We start from the raw sequence: 22,858 nt of genomic DNA, 5'->3' as shown, positions 1-22,858 counted from the left end.
ACTCAGTTCAAAAATGAATTCCCAGTTGTTCCACTGGCCCCAAGTCTGTTCTCCCATGGCTTCCCCATATCTGTCAGTGGCAACCCCATCCTTCCAGTGGCTCAGATAATAGCCCTGGAGTCACTCTTGATTCCTCTCTTTCTTTCACACGCCATGCCAATGTGCTGGAAAATCCTGTTGGTTCTATCTGTAAGATATATTCACAATCCAACCATTTCTCACCACCTCCACTGCCACACCTTGTTTGTATCTCACCTGGGTTACTCACCTTTGTCTCTCACATGGGTTACTGCCATGGTCTCATAACTGGTCTCCCTGACCTTCCTGTGTCTCTTCTCAACATAGTAGCTAGGAGGAGTATTTCAAAATAATGTCAGATGATTATTTGCCTTCTCAAAATTCTGCACTGGCTTTCCCTTTCATTCAGAGTAAAAGCCAAAGTCCTTACAATGGCTTATAAGGCACTATGTGGTTAGATGCCCCTTTATTTCTCCAATGTCATCTTCTATTACTCTACTCATGTCACCCTTAGCCTCTTTGTACTTCCCTGATCTGAAACTTTCTTCCTCTAGATTTCTTCCACCATGTCTCTGCTCAAACCTTATCTTTTAATTAAGGGCTACCTTTCTACCCTATTTAATTTTGGAACCCCACTTCCCTTATGTCCCTGGAATATACCATCTCCTTTCCTTGCTCCGCCCCTTCTTTTTCCATGGTACTTGTGGAAGACTGTATCATCCAAAGATTGTATTTTCCAATATCTCCTGTTCTGCATTCTCTTTTAGAATATTGCAACTGCCTCTCTGTCTGTCAACAGATGGAGTCTAATTCCCCTTCCCTAGAATAAAGGCAGTTATTACTTGCTTATGACCAATACAATGAGATAATAGTGATGCTTTATGACGTCCAAGTTTAGGTCACAAGGGATGATGTACTTTCTACTTTGTTAGCTAAGAGGTTCGCCTTTGAAGCTATGAGCTACCATGTAAGAAGTCCAACATTCTGAGGCTACCATGCTGTGAGGAAGCCCAGGCCACCTGAAGAAGTCATGGATAGGTGTGCCAGCTGGCAATCCTACTGAGATCCCAGCAGACAGCCTGCAGCGATCATTAGATATAAAAGTAAAGACACTCTATGATGATTTCAGCCCTGGCCCTAGAGCCTTCCATGTCAAGCTTTCAGGCACTGAGGAGCAGAAGCAGACCCTGTTGTGCCATGTCCAAATTTCTGACCCACAGAATCAATGTGCACAATACATTAATTGTTTTGTGCCACTAAGATTTGGGGTAGTTTCTAACAGAGCAAATAGGACGTTTCCCTGTGTAACAAACGACATTATTTTTTAACATATTGCACTAAGTGAATTGTTATAAAATAACTTTGTTTTTGGTCTGAATTCACACATTTAATTTTTTTTGTTTCATAGCTACAGTATTCACAAGTCATTCCCCCTTATTTGTGAGCATCGAGAATGGTGAAAATAGCCTTCATTCTGTATCAGCATGCATTCGTAAGACATTTTTCTGTCCTCTTGTTGAAAAACTAGAGAATATTACTCAAGTATAGAAGCTGTGCACACTTCGCCCACTCTGACATCAGCCTAGGTCTAGGGTGAAGAGCGCTGAACCTCTTCTCCAAGGCTTTTAATAAAATAAGACTGTTATATATTTCTCGTTTCTCCTGTTAGAACATAAGCTTCATGAAGGAATGGGCCTTTGTCCATTTTGTTCACTACTGTATCCCAAATATCTAGAACACTCCTTGGGAATAGTAAATACTCAGCAAATATTTACTGAACGAATTTATACATGATTATAAAGCTGAACTGAATCTTAGAAGACACAGCTTTGCTAAAGCTGAGAGGTCCCTTATTTTTAAAAAATATTTATTTGAGAGAGAGAGCATGAGTGAGCATGAGTGGGAGGAGGGGCAGAGGGAGAGAGAGAATCTCGAGCAGACTCCCCACTGAATACAAAGCCTGATGTGGGGCTCGATCCCACAACCCTTGAGATCATGACCTGAGCCGAAATCAAGAGTCAGACACTTAACCGACTGAGCCAGCCAGGTGCCCCTCAGAGGTCAACTTGTATGTCAACTTGTCACACCCACTCATTTGTATGAGAAACAAAACGACACAAAACTGAGCAGGAATGACAGGCAAGAAAGCACCCACAGCGTGCTGGTTTGACTGTAGGACTGGAGGCCCAGGAACCTTATGTCTACAACAGGGCACAGTCTTCAAGGAGAACTGTGACTTCAATGCTCATTATGTGGATTCCAGACATCGTGGGAGCTTTGATGATCAAAGCAGTATCCAGATAGAGTCTAGGAACGGGGACGGACACATTGTGGAAAGATTCCCATAAAGTAACGTTTCCTAATTAACCTTCGGTTAATCAGAAAAGGTGTTAACTTAGAAGCTAACCATCCCAGTTAACTGCTTGATACAATTTGAACAGACTGAACGCAAGGCTAGTCTAGTTAGCGAGGTTTCCGTTTGGCGTCTAAATGACGGAACCACGTGCAGTGTGTTCTCTCTCATTATAAAAGTAGACCGTTCCCATGCTAGAAAGTTTGGAAAATGCAAAAAGGCACAAAAATAAATTTAAAAATCAACCCAAATCCTACCATGCAGGGATGGATACTTTCCAAAAATATATCATTCTGGAAAGAAAGGCACCGAAGGAGTCAAATGTATGTGTATTTTCGTTTTCAAGTGTTAGACTGCAGGTTCTAGAACAGTGTTCCTCGGTCTTTGACTATTTGTTCCCTTTCTGATAAGTCACCTGTCTCCCTTAATGTTATTCAAATCTTTTTTTTTTTAAAGATTTTATTTATTTATTTGACAGAGATAGAGACAGCCAGCGAGAGAGGGAACACAAGCAGGGGGAGTGGGAGAGGAAGAAGCAGGCTCCTAGTGGAGGAGCCTGATGTGGGGCTTGATCCCACAACGCCGGGATCACGCCCTGAGCCGAAGGCAGACGCTTAACCACTGTGCCACCCAGGCGTCCCAATGTAATTCAAATCTTAAAACAAATGGAAGAGTAGGACTGATGACTTATTAAGCCCTCATGGCACTGAATGTGCCTTTAGGGACAGCACACTCTCTCCTGACATTCGCTCGCCAGTCAGATCTACACAGGGGAGCATAAGCACGCGTGTATAACACTGTCAGGGGCTGGGACTATTCAAAGAAACCCCTAGGAAATAAGGCCCAGGGATGGGAAGTGACGAGACCATCTCCTTCAACTATTATTCCGATTTCCTCCAAAATTTGTAGACTGAGCATATGAAAAATGCTCTTTTACTTGGACCATATTTGAAATTAAACGTACGTTCTCTTGAGCTGATCATTACTCACCTCCATTGACATAAGCGTTTTTGTTCTCATAAATGTGTCAAACATGCCCCCTGCCACCGTCTTTTATAGTCTCGTAAAGTTTTAGCACCCGACAGGCCCCTTAGAAATCACCTTATCCAAACTCTCCATTCAACTAATAAAGAATCTTAAAACTCAGGTAGCAAAATGATATGCTAATATCACACAGTTTATTGTCTTGGAATCTGGCTGTCTGGACCCCCCAGTTTAGCACCATTTCATGACCTCATACAGCTTGTGAAATACTGCTTTGTAAGCTCTTTCTCAGAATATAGTCTGAGAGATAAACTTAGTCTGCATTATCGAGAATTCCAAATGTGTAGAGTCTGAGTCAATGTGTTCCCACTGCACACAGTGTAACCGAAGCAAGCATATTTGGGGCACATGCTGCATGTGAAAAAAAAAAACCCACAAAAAACGAGTACATATAACGCAGAACCTGGCATACAGTAGATGCTCGAAAGATATTTTGGGAAGGAAGGAGGAGACAGAGAGAGAGAGAGAGAGAGAGAGTAAAAGGAGAATCAAAGACAGAAAGGCTTGTTTTCAGAGCTGGCTTCAGGCGGAGGCTTGCAAAATTCCTCTGGGGGCGTGAGGTGCTCTTTAGTTCAGGAAAACATCTTAATGAGTTTTTCCTCCTATTTTATTTTACTCTTTGTAAAAGGTGAGGCCTAATGGGCAAGGCCTGAGACAAAAGGCCAGAGGCAGAGAAAGCTGAGTTGTTCTGCATAATAGTAAGGGGAGTGTAGGAATTCTTTTCCAGGCTGCTGGGAAAAAGAGAAAAAAATGAAGATTTTGAGGACAGTGAGGAACAGAGACAGGTGGGAGGGAGTGGACAGACATGCGTCAGGAGAGCAGAACCTCAGGAGGACTTGTAGTCAGGCGCTTTCTGTACTGCAATCCTTCTCTTATTCTCCAGGCCTCACAGCCACCACTGCTCACAAAGTCCTTTGCATTAGCGATGCTGGGGAAGGGGCACAGAGAGAGAGAAGACAGCAGACACCAGAGGCAAGACTGACTTGGTGCGGGTGTCCGGTGGGTGTTGAGATCACAGCGGAAGCAAGATAACGAGGCCAGAGGTGACTACGAGCAAGCAGGTCTCCCAGAAATCACGGGCTGGCGTTTTTTCTTTTTCTTTTTCTTTTTTTTTTTTTAACAACAGGTAGGATGGGGTTTGAGCCATTCTGTCTTCCTGTTGCAGGAAGGTATGAATGCAAACTGATTCAGTAGGTCTGGGTGGGGACTGAGATGGCACCTTTCCAGCATGCCCCCCAAGTGATGCTGACACTGCTGGTCTGGGGACCACACCTGGAGTAGCAAGCATTTAGCACCCATAAAACTTCTGTGCCCCAGTTGGGCTCTTACCTCATACTCCTCCTTGAACCCGTAGCCCTGGCCTCTCTTCATCTGGGTGATGTGCTGTAGCAGGTCAGCCACCCGGATGGCGGGCTGGAACTGGTCCCGGGGGTAGCTCATCTCCACGGGGTCGCAAGCCCGGTAGGGGTGAGTCTGGATCGTGAGGGTAGGCTGGGACAGCTCCCCACGGCTGCCATCTGCTTGGAAGAGAAGGAGGCAGAACACACATCACCTATGAGAGGTTTGTCCTCTGTCTTCCCTGCCTCCCCCACCCGGGCAGGGGAACTAACGCAGGACTCAGGTGGTCAGGAAGCTGCAGGAAGGACAGACACACCACTTCCCTCGCATGGCTGTGGTGGCTGATTTAAAAATCAAAACAACAAACCAACTACGGAACACAATAACCCTTGGTTTGTTTCTATTCCAAGGGTGCATATCGGTGCAGCGGAGAGAAAATTCCAGGTTGGCTGTCATCCTCTGCCTGTCTCAGTCCTTCCTGCAGGCTTGACAAGGGTGGTCCCGGCCAATCACGGCCAACCCCAGAGCAAGTGAGAGGCCAGACAGCTGCTTAGGAATGAGGATGCCTGGGAATCATCTCTGGCGCCTGCCTGTAGCTGAGACGAGCCCCGGGTCACGGGAGGTGAGAGCCCCGGGTCACGGGAGGTGAGAGCCCCGGGTCTGCTCCTGGTTCATTTGCCTACATCCTTGAGAGGAACTGAAGCCAGTCTTGGACCCCCAACCGATAGTAGGGACTCTGACCCTCTCATCTGCTCTCTCCAGCTGTGGGCTCTACAAAAGTGATCGCCTTCTGCTTACGGTCTAGTTTCCCCACCACTTAATATTCTTGATCCAGGAGTGTCGCTGAACCTACCTGGCAGGTAAGGAAGCCCAAATCTCTTCCTTTAGTCTGGCCAGCTACTTCTCCCAGGCCTGGGTCCTATACCCCATCTCCTTTATCCAATCTCTCCTTGATAGAAGATCTATACTCTCCTTGATAATAATCTTCATGCCCACTGAGCTGTTCTAAGTGCCCTCTGCTAGCTCGGCCACCCTGGAAACTAACCTGCTGAGGTTAGATGTCAATACCCTTGTTCCCCTTGGACCAGAACAACCACATTCTTGCCCTACTGACTCCTTGGCAAGCATACATTGCTGGTCTTTCAGGGCCAGTTCGTCTTTGTCACAATCATCGAGGCTTGGTTTCCCCACCTCCTCCCAGAGACATGGACAGTCTGTGCCCTAGACCCTCCTGTTGTGGCATGCATGAGGTGAGAACTGCCGTATTTGATGTGACTCACCCCAGTGTTTTCAGGTCCCGCAAGGTACCCATGTAGACTCCATTAAGCCTATGCCATGTTTACTCCCTGGGAGGCTTTAGCATGTATTCCTGACTTTCTGCAACTTGTCTTTTTAAAATTCATGTTTCCTTTAGCTTGTGTGTCGCTCATGTCACAATAATCCCCCAGACATTGATTCTGTACACAAAAGTGAAATTTTCTATGTGACAGCAAGAGCAAAACTGTTCCAAGCAAGGAAAGGATTGCCGATGGAAAGATCTAGAGTATACAGGTTTACATACAAGGAAGAAGGGCCTAGGTGAGATGTTAGCACAGCTTTCCTGACTGCACAGAAGAATAATACTGCTTACTTCTTCTCCTGGGATTGTAGGTAACAGGTGGCACATCTTCACTGGCATTGTTTAAATGTAGCACTTTGCAAACATGGGGGCTGCTTCCCCTCTCCACTACACCCTTGGGATCAGGAGTCAGATTTATTGAGAACTCGCTCTCAACGTGCCAGGGACGGTGGTAGGCACTGGCAACGCGCAGCACATAGATTTCACCCTCAAGACTTGATAGTCTAGTATGGCGCATACATCGGAAGAACGCTCTGAAGCACGAGGACAGAAGCTGGAGAAGCCAAGCACACTGAGGGAAGAGCAGGGAGGGAGGGAAGGTGGTGGGTGGAAATGTGAGGGGGCAAAGCTGCAAGAGATGATGAGAAGTAGGTCAAGGGGGCTGTAAATGGGTGAGAATCTCCAAGCCAGTGGGAAGCTGCTGAAGGCTTTTAAGAATTCCTCTCTTTAAGGACACGCTATTTTTCTGCAGGTGTCCCAGCTGTCATAGATATGAGGCCTCCTTCCAGTGAACATCGCTCCTGTGACGCTATGGTGGGCTTGGGGATGGGGAAGGGGTACCTGAGTTTGCTTCTCTGGATGCTACACTTCACAATTCCCAGGAAAATATGAGCTGGAGTCAGTGCCCCGAGCCCTGTGAGTATCTCCCACCTAAACCACCAGCACATTATGGGGACAGGTGTCTTCAGAGACCCGTGGTCTCCAAAGGCCCTGGGGCGTGGACTGCCCGGGAGGCCGGCTCCCTGGCAGAGACAGGCATCTTGGGAATGGGCACCTGGCAAATTTTGTGAGATGCCAAATGTTTCCCAAACCAATATGGATATTTTCCCTAAACACATTGCTAGACAGACTGTAAACTTGGTGTCAGCAAAACCAACACTGGAAAGGAAAACAAATGCATTTGCAATTTAACAACTTGTATCGCTGTAACATTTGTAATAATGTCAACGCTGGTGCTAATGATGTTATGAAGACTCAGAACCAAGGGGCTTTCAAGGTTTATTAATTCAACTAGTTGGACTCCCCTTCCCAATGTATCTTACCTCACCTATTCCCTTATTAACCTCCGATAACGCAGAAGTGATGCCTTTTATCACACCCCATTTCACCAGACGCACTATACTTAATTTCCCATCATTAGGTTTAATGAAAACCCAATTTCACAACTCACTTCTCTCAGGAACCTACAAGTAATGCTACGTTTTTATCAGCCCCAATTAAAAAGCGTTATGATGTTCCTATTCGAGAGGGAGCCTTAAAAGTAATGTGCGATTCGGCTGCTAATTCAACAAGGGCGCTAGAATTCACATGCTGCTCGTAAAACGTAACTCAAACCAGCTGGCCCAGGGAGAGAACACTGCTCATTTTTCTCCTCACCAGACCCTTCATTTCCATGCCAGTTCAACTTCTCATGTATGGGTCTTGCATGTTTATCACACAATCATATTCTGGATGTCTTCTGCACTCTTCTATAGCTCTTGCCAAAGCCTGTGAATCCCCCTGCAACTTCTGTGGCTGCCTGCGAGGGGCTGGTGGGTGATGCGTCTGAATCGCCAGTCACCACCGTCCCTCTACCGGTTCCCCTTCCTTCTGGACTCGACCTTTCTTTTTTTTTTTTTTTTTTTTTTTCTTTTCTTTTTTCTTTTTATCCCCCTGCTACCAGCCATTATTGATCTCCCTCTGGCTCCAGCCACATATTTCCAATTACTTGCTAGGAACTGCCACTCCAATTGGCTAACAAATATTGACTGAGTACCTATATTGTGCGAAGCATGGGGTTAGATACCGCGTACATACAGGAGGGTGGAGGGAAGTGTGTTCAGAGGGAGATAAGCACGCCATAGTCCTCGCAGGAAAGAAGAGATAAGGTGTGCATAAACAAGTCTAACAAAGGTGGGAAGGGACAGGTGCCCGGGAGATGGGAGGGTGATGTGCTGTGGAGCTGGGCAGCACATCTCAAACCGCAGGCACTCACACCCCACCTCTGTGGTTTTTGCCATAACTATGTACAACCTACATCAGCTCTGTCTGATGGAACTTCCCACGATGATGGAAATGGTCCATTATCTGTGCTGTGCAGTATGATAGCCACTAACCACAGGTGGCTCCTCAGCATGTGAAATGTGGCGAATGTGACCAGGGAACTGAATTGTAAGTTCTGTTTAATTAATATCAGTTTAAATATCCATATGTGGCTTATGGCTACTGTATTGGGCAGCACAGATTTAGAGAAAGAAAAAGGGAAATAGCACTTGAGTCACATAATAGGGCAGAGAGGTCCATGGAAATGTAATGTAAGCCATATAAGTAATTTAAATTTTTTTTAAAATTTAAGTTCAATTAGCCAACATATAGTACCTTATTAGTTTCAGATGTAGTGTTCAATAATTTATCAGTTGTATTTAACACCCAGTGCTCATCACATCATGGGCCCTCCTTAACGCCCATTACCCCATTACCCCAGCCCCCCACCTACCTCCCCCCCGACCCCAGCAACCCTCAGGTGACCTCGGCCGCAGCAACTTCTTGCTAAACACGTCTCCAAAGGCAGGGGAAACAAAGAGAAAATGAACTATTGAGACTATCAAGATGAAAAGCTTCTGCACAGCAAAGGATACAGTTAATAAAACTAAAAGGCAACCTACAGAATGGGAGGAGATATTTGCAAAGGACTTATCAGATACAGGGCTAGTATCCAAGATCTATGAAGAACTTATCAAACTCAACACCCAAAAACCAAATGATCCAGTCAGGAAATGGGCAGAAAACACGAACAGACAGTTCTCCAAAGAAGACATACAAATGGCCAACAGACACATGAAAAAATGCTCCACATCCCTTGGCATCAGGGAAATACAAATAAAATTTTCTTACAGCAACATTAAATAAGGTAAAAGGAATAAGTGAAATTAATTTCAGTCCTAGATTTTATTTGATCCAATACACAAAATAGTATTTCAACACAGAGTCAGTATAAAATTATTAATGACATATTTTACACTCTCTTCATACTAGGGCTTTGAAATCCATGTGTATTCTTCACTTACTTTAAGTGTAGCCTGATCTCAATTCAGACTAGCCATATTTCCAGGGCTCAACACCAACAGGTGATTGGCAGACGGTGCAGGTGGACATAGACTTATCCAAAGCCAAGTCAAGTTCTCAAGAGAGCTGTTTCAGAGCTACAGTGAACTCCAAAGACACCAATCCAGTGGAGGTCAGCTCCAGGACAGCACTGCCCGACAGGGCATTTCACGATGACGGAAGCGTTCTATGTTTGCGCTGTTCAAGATGGTGGCCGCTAGCCACCTGTGGCTATTGAACAACTGAAATGTGGCTTGTGTGACTCAGGAACGGAGTTTTTACTTTACCTTAATTTCAATTTAAGTTGAAATAGCCATGTGTGGTCAGTGGCTACTGTACTGAATAGAGTGCATCTATACGATAATGTCTTAAATTCTTTTCCCACAACTCTCCACTTTTAACTTTATTTCATTATGAAGGATAACCAAACATAAAGTCATGGGTGCAATATGCCAGTTTTTCTTTCATGCTCACTAAAACGTTCACCTAACTCTTTCAGAAACAGCCTGACCATGTCCCACGAGAGGAACATGATCCACACCCTGAGAAATGCTGTGAGTCTGGGTCCCAGAATCAGACAGAATGGAGTTGGCATTTTTAGTCAACCAGTTATGGGCTGTGTGATCTTGGCCGTGTGACTACGATTTCTGAGCTCAATGTTTTCATCCAGAACAGAGTGAAGGTCAGTGTGAGGACTTGAGGAGAGACCGCCTGCAAGCATGTGGACAACGCCTGGCTTCTACGAAGCCATGAAGAAACATTAGCTGCTCTGATGTTGGACAAGCTCTGCTGTTCCGCATGAGAGAATCTCAGACTGGCTAGGGCATCTGGAGAGTCTTCTAGGGCTTCTCTCTTCTTTCCTTCATGACACACTCCATGGCCATCTAAATATTTTACTCCATTCCTGCTGCTACTGCCCTAGTTCGAGTCCTCATGACACGACTATTCTATCAGCTTCCTCATGGGTCTCTCTGCCTTCACAGGTCTTTTAACACAGCTTTGATCAAGTCATTCATCTTAGCAGATGCCTCCACGAAGTCCAGACAGAATTTCCTCACTAGCCAACCAAATTCCTATAGTTTCTATTTCTTATTTCATCTATCGCAATTCCTCTCCATCCACGTGCTCATTAGGGCAGGAGAGCATGAACAGTGGATGGGCAAATAACTAGAGACTGCTTGCTGACAGGGGAGAGTCTGAGCCTGGAGAGAAGGTTTGAGGTCGGGATGAGGCTGGCTCACCCGCTCAGACTGGAGACGTGATTAGCACAAACGCAGCGGGTGCTGTGGCAACAGCAGGTGTCAGGTCAAAACAGGGCATCTGAAGACAAAATCCTGCTTCAAATACGAACCCCACAGTCTTCTAGCTGTGAGATGTCAGATAAGTTACTAAGATCTTTATTTGTAACTGGCAATAGAGATGGCAATGACCATCATCACCTAAGAAGGTCACTGTAACTGTTAAATGGGATCCATTGGAAGAAGTCTCAAGGTGGCACCTGGCTAGCAGGCAACGCCTCATCCCCACCTTTCCTACCAAACATCAATAAAGCCTCAAGAAACTAAACTTGTAATAGCTGTGAAATCTAAGTCTAGCAACAGAATTTGGGAGGAATATCCATGAATCATGTCAGTATCACACTGCCTACGTGCATAAAGATGAAGACTTCATTTTGTCTAAATTTCTTAAAAATCTCTGAAACCATAAAATCACCTTTCACCTGATTCAGCATAGGGACATTTTCCCTCTAGAGTTGAAAGAAATTGCAATTTCTTTGGTGAAGCATCAGATGGAGTAGTTGGCTTGTGCTCAGGAGCCATGTTGTAAGAAAAATTTACTCTGTATTTCCAAATTCTGGACTTCAACTAGGAGAAGTGTATAGATTTACGACCCCTGAAACACAGCAGATCCACACCCCCATCACATATCCACTCGGGATGTGCTCTCACTCGATGGAACGGTAGATGAACTAACCTTCTCTTCAAATATGAACCTCACCAACAGTCAGCCCCCTTCCAGCCCTGGCATCTGGCAACCACTGCTCTGCTTTCTGTTGCAACAATTGCTTTTTCTCGAATGTCATGTATATGCAATCATACAGCATATAGTGTTTTGTGACTGTGTTTTTTCCACTTAGCAGGAGGCTTCCAAGGTTCTTCCATGTTTTTGCATGTAGCAATTGCTACACATCCTCACCAACACTTGTTTGGTAAGGTTTTATTAATCTTTGGTAAATTTTATTAATTTTAGGCCTTCTGGTGGTTGTAGAGTAGGACCTCGTTGTCATTAAAATGTGTATATTTTTTATGTACCTATTTGATGTTTGTTTTCTTTCTTTGGGTGAGGTGTCTGTTCAAATCTCCTGCCCATTTGTTTTTTTAGATTGGGTTATGTTATTATGGAGTTGTAATCTGGATACAAGCCCTTCATCATATATATGTTTCGGAAATCCCTACTCCAGTCTGAGGCTTGCCTTTTTATTTTCTTAATAGTGTCTTTTGCAAAGCAAAAGTTTCCATTTTGATCAGGTCGAATTTATCAATTACCTTCTTTCATGGTTTGTTATTATTATTATTATTTTTTGTCTTGTCCAAGAAATCTCTGCCTGACTCAAGGCCACAAATATTTTCTCCTATGTTTTCTTCTACCTTCTCTCTCTTAATGCTGACCAAATACATAGGGCAGAACTTGTAAAACTAATAGAAAATACAATGCCACCTCACTGCGCCACATTTTACAGAGCTGAAATGGACATTTTATAATTGGCAACTGACATTGATATACTTTGTTACTTGAAGGAACACTAGCCTGAAGGATAGAAAAGAAATGCTTCATCTTTTCCTAATTTCCTTTTCTGGGGGCCAAGAATCAATGACTAAGAACCGAAATATGGGGGGCTGGGCATCTCCGAGGGTCTTTCACTGGGGTCTCTGACATGGTAAAGACAAAAGAAGCAAGCAGATTCAGTACTGGGAATAGAACTGGGAGAGGAACAGTCATGGGGAAGGTGACTTCTGGATTCACTTGCTCCTTCTGGTAAAGAGATCAGTCCTCCTCTTTGTGGGGAGAACATGAATTTCTTCCTCCACAGCAGTCACATCAGATGGAGTGAAGGTGTCAGACAGTCTGCAGAGGGATGGGGGCTCTGAACATCCATTACTCCTGCTTAAGCCACAGGAAAAGGGTTCCCAGCAGCGGGGCAGTGAGGACAACAATGAGAATCTGCCTGCTCTGTTTGCAGCAAACACCAGTCCTGGAGAGTTCTCTCCTCCTTTTTTAGAGGTAAGTAAGCAGAAACAAAACAACATGGTCTTAGAACAATTTACCATATTAAAATTAAGGAAAATGACACTCTGAAGGCTGAGAAAAATAATAATTTTGAAAGGAGAAAAAGCAGCCAGTGTTGACCATTTTCCTAACCACCATCCCCTACCTTCTTCCTTTCTGGCAGAGCCCTCAAATTAGTTTAGGTGTCCACACATTATTCCACGTGACTCAGGTGGATAACCCTATTCCCAGACCTAGGGGCAAATCCTGATTTCCTTAAGCCAATCAGGGGCTCTTATCCTCTTTGCCAATTTTTCAAAAATTTTAGTGGGATAGGAGGGGGTTTCTATCTAGGAGCTTCTAGGAAAAGCTCCCTTATTTCTAAGAAGGCTCTTCCAGTGTCCCCTCTCTCCCATTGGACTTCACACCATTTGTGGGTTAGATGCTTGGAACAGCTACAGAAATCTTGTATCCATGAGGACAGTCAAGCTGTAGGCAATGCCAACATGACGTGGCAAAGTGGGGAGCTTAACAGGACTTGGGTCCTTAATGACACTCTCGGGCACCTCAATCAACCAACCCAGGAGCCTGCTTTAACTCTTGCCTTCCAGTTCTGTGAGCGAACACATTAATTTATTGTTTAAGCCAATTTGTTCTTTTTTCCCCATCACTGGTATCTCGAACGTAAATAGCACAAAAGAGAAGTGCATTTCAGATTGCATGCATTTTGTTGGAAACAAAATTCAAGAAAACACAGAAGAATAAAGGAAGCTGAAGATGAATGAGAAGAGATTTTTCAAAATGTGGGTCAAGAGGAAACTAGGAAAAAATTCGCTGGGTGAGGAAAGGGAGGATTGTAAGGAAATAAAAATGCAATGAGCATTATTAAAGTGGGTACTGGAGTCTGTAATGAGAATCAGCAACAGGCAAAGACTTGGGGTTTAACCTGCAGGGGACTGAGAACCAGGAGACTTCCATGTCCTGCGTACCTATCTGCTCATGCGTGCTCACGTGTTCAGGCACCAAAAGTCATTTCCAGAGAACAGAAAACAGACAGAAAAGACAGATAACTGGTGTTACTAAAGAAGAGAACAAAATAAATGACACAGAAGCAATAATAAAGGATATCTGTAAAAACAGCTCTTTGGCAGAATAAAGACCTCAATCTTCAAATGTAAAAAGTCCTCTGTGTACAACTTAGAACAAATCTCCTGATGCTTCTGCTTAAATACTATGGATGAAGAGGCACTTAGATAAACATCTGGGCTGGAAAAAAAACGGTTATCTATAAAGGAAAAGAAACTACGCTAACTCAATTTTCTGTTGCTCAAATTTAAATGCCAGAAAGTAATGGAAGAAAGATTTTGAGGGGAAAAAGGCTGTGACGCTCCCAAATTATACACTGACGTCAGTTGTTTTTTCATTTGTGAGGCTCCAGAAAGACACTCCCTGATAGACAACGATTCAGAAATTACACCTGCTTTGATTCTTTTCCAGAGGCTTGGGGAGGTGGAGAAATAAGGGGAAAAAAGTAAAAAGTAAAACCCCTGTGAGATTGAAGGAAATCATGTTATAAGATAATTGATTTGTTCAACACCGAAGCCAGTTAAACATAGATAGGAGTAGAAAAACCAAAACAAATACGAATAAAAAAGAATGAACTACAAAAAAGGAATTCTTAAAGAGAACGTATGTAAAAAAAAAAGTCTGATGTAAAAATTCTTGGCTAAAATCTGAAGTTTTATCGACAAAAAGGAGTGGGTGACTAATACATCACCAGAAATAAAAGCATAACAACTGCTTTGTCTTTCATACATGGACAGTCGACACATACTATTTTAGTCTTGATCTTAGTTCACGGATCTAATTTCAAGCATGGATGTGTGTATCTAAGTGTGAGTGTGTTGTGTGTGTGTGTGTGTGTGTATGTATGAGGCTGAGAGTATCAATTAGTAGAATAAAAACAAGGGTGGACAGCTTTCAAATAGAGGCAAAAACAAAACAAAACAAAGCAAACCCTGGACCTCCACCCCATGTGGGTCTAGGGTCCACAGTCAGACAACTTGGGTGAAAAACAAACTGCAAACATAGAAACCAACATCCAGAAACTTCCTGTCCTGACAAGCAAATGAGAAACCACGCTATGGAGGTATTTTCATAATCCAAGACACATGAATTACCCCAGAACCAAACTGCTTCCACTAGCAATGAAGTCAGAGTGGGGAAAATAAAGCATAAAGAAAGACAAGCCTTGTGAGGAAGCTCATCCCGATGAGAGAGAGATGGCAGACGTGGCACACAGAGAAATTTGCTTCCCAAGAATTGAAAATAATACGACAATCAAAGAGGCCATAAAATAAATACATTGAGATTGATTAAAGAGACAGTGGGAGGACTCGGAACCACAGCAGTAACGCAGCGCATTGTGGGATAAGGACGAGTGGGTTTGAAAACTACAAACTTCACTTCGAGAGATGAAAAATAGTCATTGAAAGTAGAAAATAAGTAAATAATTATAAGAACAGATGTTAATGGAACACAATGGAAGATAAACACACGGGCTGAAGAAAAGCAAAAGCTGGCTCTTTCCTTCAAAAGCATCAATAAATTAGACAAACTTCTGCCAAAAATGATTAAGGAAAAAAAAGAAAGACACAAATAAGCCACTTGGCAATTGCTAGAAATTGGTGGAGCATTTTTATCACATGCTGGATTGGTGAGTGAGTAAAGGCCTGGGAAGACCAGGAAGCCCATCTGAAGATGCGGATGGGTGTGACCGGGGCCGGAAGTTCCATATCAGCCCATCCCCAGAGCACCAGTTTTTTTTTAAACACGAGGTTTTATTTCGACATAATTGTAGATTCACATGCAGTTGTGAGAAATAACGCGGAGAAGCCCCTTATACCTTTCCTGTGGTTTTCTCCAACGTTAACGTCTTGCAGAACCACAGCACCACATCCCAGTCAGGAAACTGACGCGGACACAGTCACCGAGTGTATTCAGATCCCACCAGTGTTCCACGCACTTGTGCAAAATACTGTATACGATATTATCACCTATGTAGATTCCCGTGACTACCACCACAGCCAAAATGCAGAAGAAGTTTGGGCACAAGGATCCTTCACATAAGAGAACACTAGCCTTTGAGCTCCTCTCTTATCTCTGGGCTGAGGGCTGGTTACTAGACCCTGGGTGACTATCACAATAATAAAAAAAGAAGTATGTCTCAGTGAAACCTTTCCTGATGCTCCTATACCCCAGGGGCCCACAGGGTGGCCACAGTGGCTGTGCATGCTGTCCACTGCTCAAGGTTGGAATGTGTCATTCATGTGATAGCCTTGCTCTTGTGACTCACGCCCTGTTAATTAAAGGCCACCAGTCTTTTCCTGTTTAAGTGACTAGTGATTGGGTTCATTGTGTTCATTTTTTTAAATCATATACCATGGAAAGGTTCACTTATGTGGTCTAGAGGGAAAGAAAGAAGTGAATTCTTAGTCCGTGGACTTAGTGTTCACAGTGGGCCAGAGTCAGGAAGGAAGACCTCTTTCAGAGTCTCTTCTGTGGGTCAGAGGATTGGACCTGCGATGAGTTTTGTTTCAAAGGAAAGGACTACTTGAACTTCAACTAGTAGAAAAATACCACATAAACAGACAATGAGATAGGTCCCTAAACACTTCTGTAAATGGATGGTAAAGTGTGGTAGAAAAATTGGCCGGGAACAAATTGTCTCTGGGGAGTGTATTCCTTGTCAGACGAGAATGGCGTCTCTAAAAGTAAGAAGAAAATGAGGTCACTTAATGTCAGGAAGATCAATATTATGGTGAAGTTCTTTAATATTACCAGCAAGAAGTTCTGTATATGGTTCTGCATGTTAATGTGAATAGAATATTCAAAATAACTTCAAAGAACGTGTTTGGTTACTCGAAGTAGAAATAATAAAGAAAAGTGAATAGCATAGTTTCGATATTCTTGCCAGCGTGTCAAGGGGTGACATTTGGGATGGCTTTGGAGAGGAGTGTGAGCAGAGGGAAAGACTGAGATTGTATGAGGAAGGGTGTAAGCCGTACACAGAGGGACTGAGCTGCAAGCACGAGAAACTTCAGGCAGCTCCTGCAGGTCATTTCTGTGTTTGGCAGCATAGATAAAAATAAATAAAACTGGGTATTGGTAGAGGTAGAGCCATGTTGGATCACCTGCCCCCATCCCAAAACCACTGCTTACAGGAAAATCTGGGCTACAGATGATGAACTTATCCTCAAAGTACACCTGAGTTGGTTGGCATTGCTAGCAACTGGGACAGACTTCCACCTTGAAAATTTGGAGTGGTTGAGGAATCGGATATGAGGGAAGAATGATTCCAGTTAGAAAGGCTGAGAAACTCCCATCATTCCTTGAAGACAGCAAAGTAATGAAAAGTATATAGACTTTGACATAAATACACCTGAGTGAGAACCCTGATACTGTCACTTACTGGCTGTGTGACTTTGGGCAAGTTACTTAACCTCTCTGAACCATAGTTTCCATAAAAGCTTTCTGGCTGATATCACTGAAAAATGAAGATAGAAAGGGAAAACCAAACACTGTAATTTATAATTGTTAGAAGTGCAACACATCTGAGATCAGCACAACAGAAGGGGGGGACATGGCCAGGGCCCTCATGTATGCTACCCCTCTCTTTCTCCATAACATCTGAAGAAATGTCTTCACATCTCCCTGTATCCCCTCCTGTTTCTCCATGTTCTGTTCTGTACAGTGAGGCATGATAATTTTTCAGAAGTCCAAAGCTGAGCATGTCACCTCCCTGATGAAGCCATTTCCTGGCTGCCCACTGCCCTTCAGCTACATTCCTGACCATTAATATGGCTTCAAGGCTCTGACTAGTCTAGTTTCTGCCTCTCTCACCTGCCTCATCTATGTCCCTCTGGCCTGTGCTTGCTAGGCTGCAGCCATGCAAGTTCTTATCCACTTAAGAACCTATACATGATGTGTTATTCTTCTGGAATGCTTCACCTTCTTGAACCTTCCAAGACCAAAGTGGACTCCTATTCATCCTTCAGAACTCAGCTCAAAAGCCACTTCCTCTTCTAGAATAGACAAACTGATCACAGTAGGAAAAAATATCAGGGCTGTGGTCACCTACTGGGTGGAGTAGGGGCAGGGTTTGACTGTGAATGGGCATGAGAAGTCTTCCCTCCCTGCCTTTATATTATTAGGGGTTTGGGTTGCACAAGTGTATGCAATTGTTGAACTCATGGAATCGAAAGCTTAGGATATGTGTATTTCTTTGTATGCAAATTTTACCTCAAAAGAAAAAAAAAATAGAACATGGAGCCTGCATTATCGATATGCATGGTACAGTATTGGGGGAAAGGGAAGTGTACTAATGACTGAAATTTCCTTTGCAATGCACAAAAAATCAAGACGGATTGAGGGATGGATCAATGGGAAATAGGTGATAAAGTAGCGTGGTAAAATGTTAACAGTAAAATCTAGGTGATTGGTAGCAGATGGGTGTTTACAAAACAAAACAAAACAAAACAAAACCAAAAAAAAAAAAACCACCCCAAAAAACCAAACCAAAACAAAACTATTAACTTTTAGGAATGTTTGAAGTTATCAACAAAAACATTCCTGTCTGCCCCTCTCCCCACCCGAGAGTATCACGTTAGAGTCCAATAATGTCACCTTCATGAATTCATGTCATCTCCATGACTTACAATAATAGTGATTAATAGGTTGAATAATTAATAGTGAAATTATTTAATGTCTAGTATCCTTCTCTAGACTGTAAGCTCCATGAAGACAGGGGCTATATCTCTGTTGTTTCCTGCTGCATCTCTAAGATCTAGTGGTTACTCAGGAAATAGTTTAGTAATATACCTGCCTCTCTATAACCCATCCCCCAACTAGCTGATAGACATGATGCCTTTTTTCAAGGTTCATCTCTCATGCCTTTTTATTTCTATGGTGAGAGTATCAAGATCTTCACTTCTTGCCTCAGTTCCACCAGCCTTGATGAGCGTAGGGAGGAAGAAGCCACATTTATTCCAAATGCGTTTCTTCCTCAGACAGGCTTCTGGTGATTTTAGTTATACCCAGATCCAATGTGCCTCTCTCATACTGAAGGTTGTCAGCTTCTCTTATAATCCCAGCTTGGGCTGCACATGACCTGGAGTTTCTCATTGTCTCCACAGTTATGCTCATATTAAAAATGGTCAGCCCAGCATTTCGTGTTGTGTATGCCTCACTACACTCCAAGACCCCCATTCTCATAGGGAGCTGCGTGATGGGAGGAAACACCTTAAATAATGCCCGACACCGAAAACATGGCTTGTCTTATTTTCTCTCTCTCATTCATCAAAATCGTAATAAGACAAAGGTATGCAAAAGAGTTGCAGAGTAATACTTAGCTAAACTAGAAAAACTCAATTTTGACAGGTTTTACAATCTTCAGGCTGACAGGTGACTTTGTCTTTCATTGATGTGTAAGAAAGAGAAAATGAAATGACTAAACTTGTCTGGGAGAGGAAATTTAAACATGCAACAGCTGTTTGAAATGAGTTTACCATTGTACTGGGTGGATAGCAGTCTGCTTCCTCCATTTCAAACTATGCCCTGGATACTTAAGCAGTTTGTGGATATAATAAACCACTAAGACAACAGAGCATTAACAGAATGGGAATAGCACAGTTTTGGCATTACAAGACCTGAGTTTTCATCCTGGTTTTGCCACTAAATTGTCTTGCACAATTACTTTCACCTTTGTGGATATTTATTTTTAAAGTTATTTATTTATTTATTTATTTATTTATTTATTTATTTAGAAAGAGAGAGTGAGTAAGCATGCATGCAGGGGAAGAGGCAGAGGGGGAGGGAGAGAATCTCAGGCAGACTCTGTGCTGAGTGAGGAACCAACGTGGGGCTCAGTCCCAGGATCCTGAGATCCTGAGCTGAAATGGAGAGGCAGACGCTTAACCAACTGAGCTATCCAGGTGCCCCAACTTTGTGGATCTTAACTTTAAAATTAGGGAGTTGGATTAGACCATTGCTTCTCAAACTTTAATGCACGTTATCTGGAGATAGTTTAAAATGCAGATTCTGATTCAGAGAGCTTGGAATGTAGCCTGAGAGTCTTCATTTGTAATGAGATCCCAGGTGATACTGAGACTGCTAGTCCACGGACCTGTACTTTGGGTATCAATGGATTAGAATATCTCTCTAAGGGAATTTAAGTTAAAAACAATTTATGTATTAACAGTCCTAGCATTGCTCATAAGAAAAGCAGGGGCTCCTGGGTGGTTCAGTCAGTTAGGCAGCCAACTCTTGATTTCAGCCCAGACCATGATTTCAGGATCCTAGGATCAAGCCCCATGTTGGGCTCCTCTCTCAACATGGAGTCTGCTTGAGATTCTCTGCTCCCCACCCCTGACTCAGAGAGAGCGTGTGCACTCTCTTTTTCTAAAATAAATAAACCTTTACAAGAAAAAAGAAAAGCAAACACTATCCTTTCTGCTGTTAGTGAATGAATGAGGTACTACAGCTTAGGACTGTTCAAAACCAACCAAACAAAAAGTTTCAAGCAACCAGAGCTGATGGCCTTTGCTCTGGAAGAACAGATATCCAACAGTTCTCCCATAAGAGCTAACAAAGCAGTGTGTACCAAATGTGTGAACTAAGCAATGCGTAAGCAGTATTATGAACTAATAAAGCACATCACAGTTTAGCCTAGCAGCCCTCAGATGCTGAATTACAGAATTTGATCCCTGAAATGGCAACCTACTTCATTTAATATAGTGGATATAATTAATATAATATAATATAATATAATATAATATAATATAATATAATATATTATATTATATTATATTATATTATTATATAATATTATATATTATAATTATATATTATTATATAATTATTATATAATTATTATATATAATATATATAATATATTATATATATTATATATAATATATATAATTATTATATATAAGATAATATATATAAGTATATATATAATTATTATATAATTATATATAATTATATAATTATACATATTATATAATTATATATTATATTATATTATATTATAATAATTGGGGACTATGAAATAGAGATCCCTTAGCTTATATACCTTATAATATAATTATATTATAATGTAATAATTAGGGACTATGAAATAGAGATCCCTTAGCTTCACACCCCAGACCTAAGAATTCAGTAGCTTTAGTTTGGGCCAGTCATGTTTGGGAATTATTATTATAACCATACGATGGGGGAACAGGGCAATGACTTGGGGCCAGAAAGGAAATCTGGACTCAATTCCTGATGGAAAGATGGTAAAGAAGAGCAGTTTCACAAGCCAGCTTCTCCAGAATCCCAGTGGCATCTTCTCATGGTAATGAAGGTGTACAGCTCACAAGGGAATCACTGTTTTAGAAAAAACAGGCTCTTAATACAATGGTAAAGCTTTAAGGACCCCTGAAAATTGCAATGAGAAGTTTTCACTGTAGTTCATATTCCTTTTTTTTTTTTTTTGTCTATAGTAATGCATCAGAATAACTGGGGTTAAATGCTGCCTCTACTGTTTATTAACCAAAAGGCTTTTGGTAAATTATTGTAACATTGCACATGTAAGCCATGTAGTAGTTATCTGTTGCTACATAAGAAATGACCCCTAAACTTAGCAACTTAAAATAACAAACATCTACTACCTCACAGTTTCTGTGGATCAGAAATCTGAGTGCAGCTTTAACAGGTACTTCTGGCTCAAGGTCTTTCATGAGGTGGCGTTCAAGCTGTCCAGTGTGACTATGGTTGCACGTGAAGGCTCAATTGGGGAGGAATCCAATTACAAGTTCACTCATGTGATTGTTGGAAGACTGATTTTCTCATGGGATATTGGAGTAAGGGGCTCAGTTCCCTGCAGGCTGTTTACTGGAGACCTCCCTCAGTTCCTTGCCCAGTGGATCTCTTCATAAGACAACCCCAACATGGCAGCTGGCTTCCCACAGAGCAGATTAACGAAAGAGAGAGAGAGAGAGAAAGCATCCAAATGGCAGCCACAGTCTTTTTATAACCTAATATTGAAAGTTATATCCTAATACTTTGTCATACTCTATTCATTACAAGCCAGTCACTAGACCCAGCCTGCATTCAAGGGAAGGGATTTTTACATGAATGTGTAACAGGAGGCAAGTATCATTGGGGCTATCATAGAGGATGCCAACCATAAACTCCAATGTCACTCCACAACGTCTTTGTGAAAGCCCCAACAATAATGTCAATGAAAGGGGATTTACAGACATTATAGCAATATATATGCATAAGAGTATAATAATTTATTACAAGGAGTCCAGTGAAAACTCTCCAGCTAATTTTACTCAGCTTTGCAAAGTGTTCTAAGCCTTTCAGTTAAGGAAGGTTCTTTAATTCTTGCAAGGTTCTGAACTACCCTCTCTACACTTTTCCAAAGATTTTCCTACCATCTGATACTTCAAGAGAAATAAATGGTTTAATTTTCCTTACAACATGAATTGCCACTGACAACAATCTTTAATCATTAAAGAGTTAACAGTGCACTTTGAATTGCTTTACCCAGATAAAAAATTCATTCCCTAAGTAAATGAATTAGCCACATAATTGACAGTCAATTCCAGTAATAAAACACTAATTAAGTGATTCTGCTAAGTAAAAAGTGCAATGTGATGAATTTGCTAAACAATGGCCTAACTAATAAATTTTCATGCTAAATAAATGGCTTGGAATGGTGACTAAACACCACGTCTAGGGTCAGTCAAAAAAGCAACCATGCTTTTGGAAAACAATGACAGAAATGACCGTACCAGCTAACATCCTTATGAGCACAACATGGGCTCTTTGCCAAACAGGGACCAAGTGAATAAGTGTGAATGGGGTAGAGATACTGGATTCAGGGGTGGGGGCAGGGAAATTACTGTGGGCATAGAATGGGTGAGTAGCCTAAATGAGAACTTGGAATAATCTAGTAAGGCCAGATTGGAGTCAGCACAACCCAGTATCGGGCAAGCAGAGGCAGGATTCAATGCTAGACCTTACTGGGCTAAGGTCAGAATCAGCAACAAGGAGAGATCCTGAATACAAAGACTTCAGGAAAG

At 42.4% G+C, this 22,858-nt stretch overlaps 1 protein-coding gene across 2 annotated transcripts in view; it reads right to left on the bottom strand.

Moving 5' to 3' along the window:
• PTPRT (protein tyrosine phosphatase receptor type T) overlaps positions 1-22,858 on the bottom strand; it is a 1,022,164-nt gene that overhangs the window by 91,771 nt on the left and 907,535 nt on the right. For both annotated transcript variants that reach the window (XM_044385622.3, XM_044385623.3), the window contains one exon: positions 4,745-4,935. In XM_044385622.3, coding sequence (XP_044241557.1) covers positions 4,745-4,935 — 191 coding nt within the window. The remainder of the gene's footprint in view (positions 1-4,744; positions 4,936-22,858) is intronic.

Source organism: Ursus arctos, unplaced genomic scaffold (assembly GCF_023065955.2).
Source record: "Ursus arctos isolate Adak ecotype North America unplaced genomic scaffold, UrsArc2.0 scaffold_16, whole genome shotgun sequence".
Lineage (NCBI taxonomy): Eukaryota > Metazoa > Chordata > Mammalia > Carnivora > Ursidae > Ursus > Ursus arctos.
Note: the sequence above shows the minus strand (reverse complement) of the source record. Positions and strands in the feature narration are given on the sequence as shown.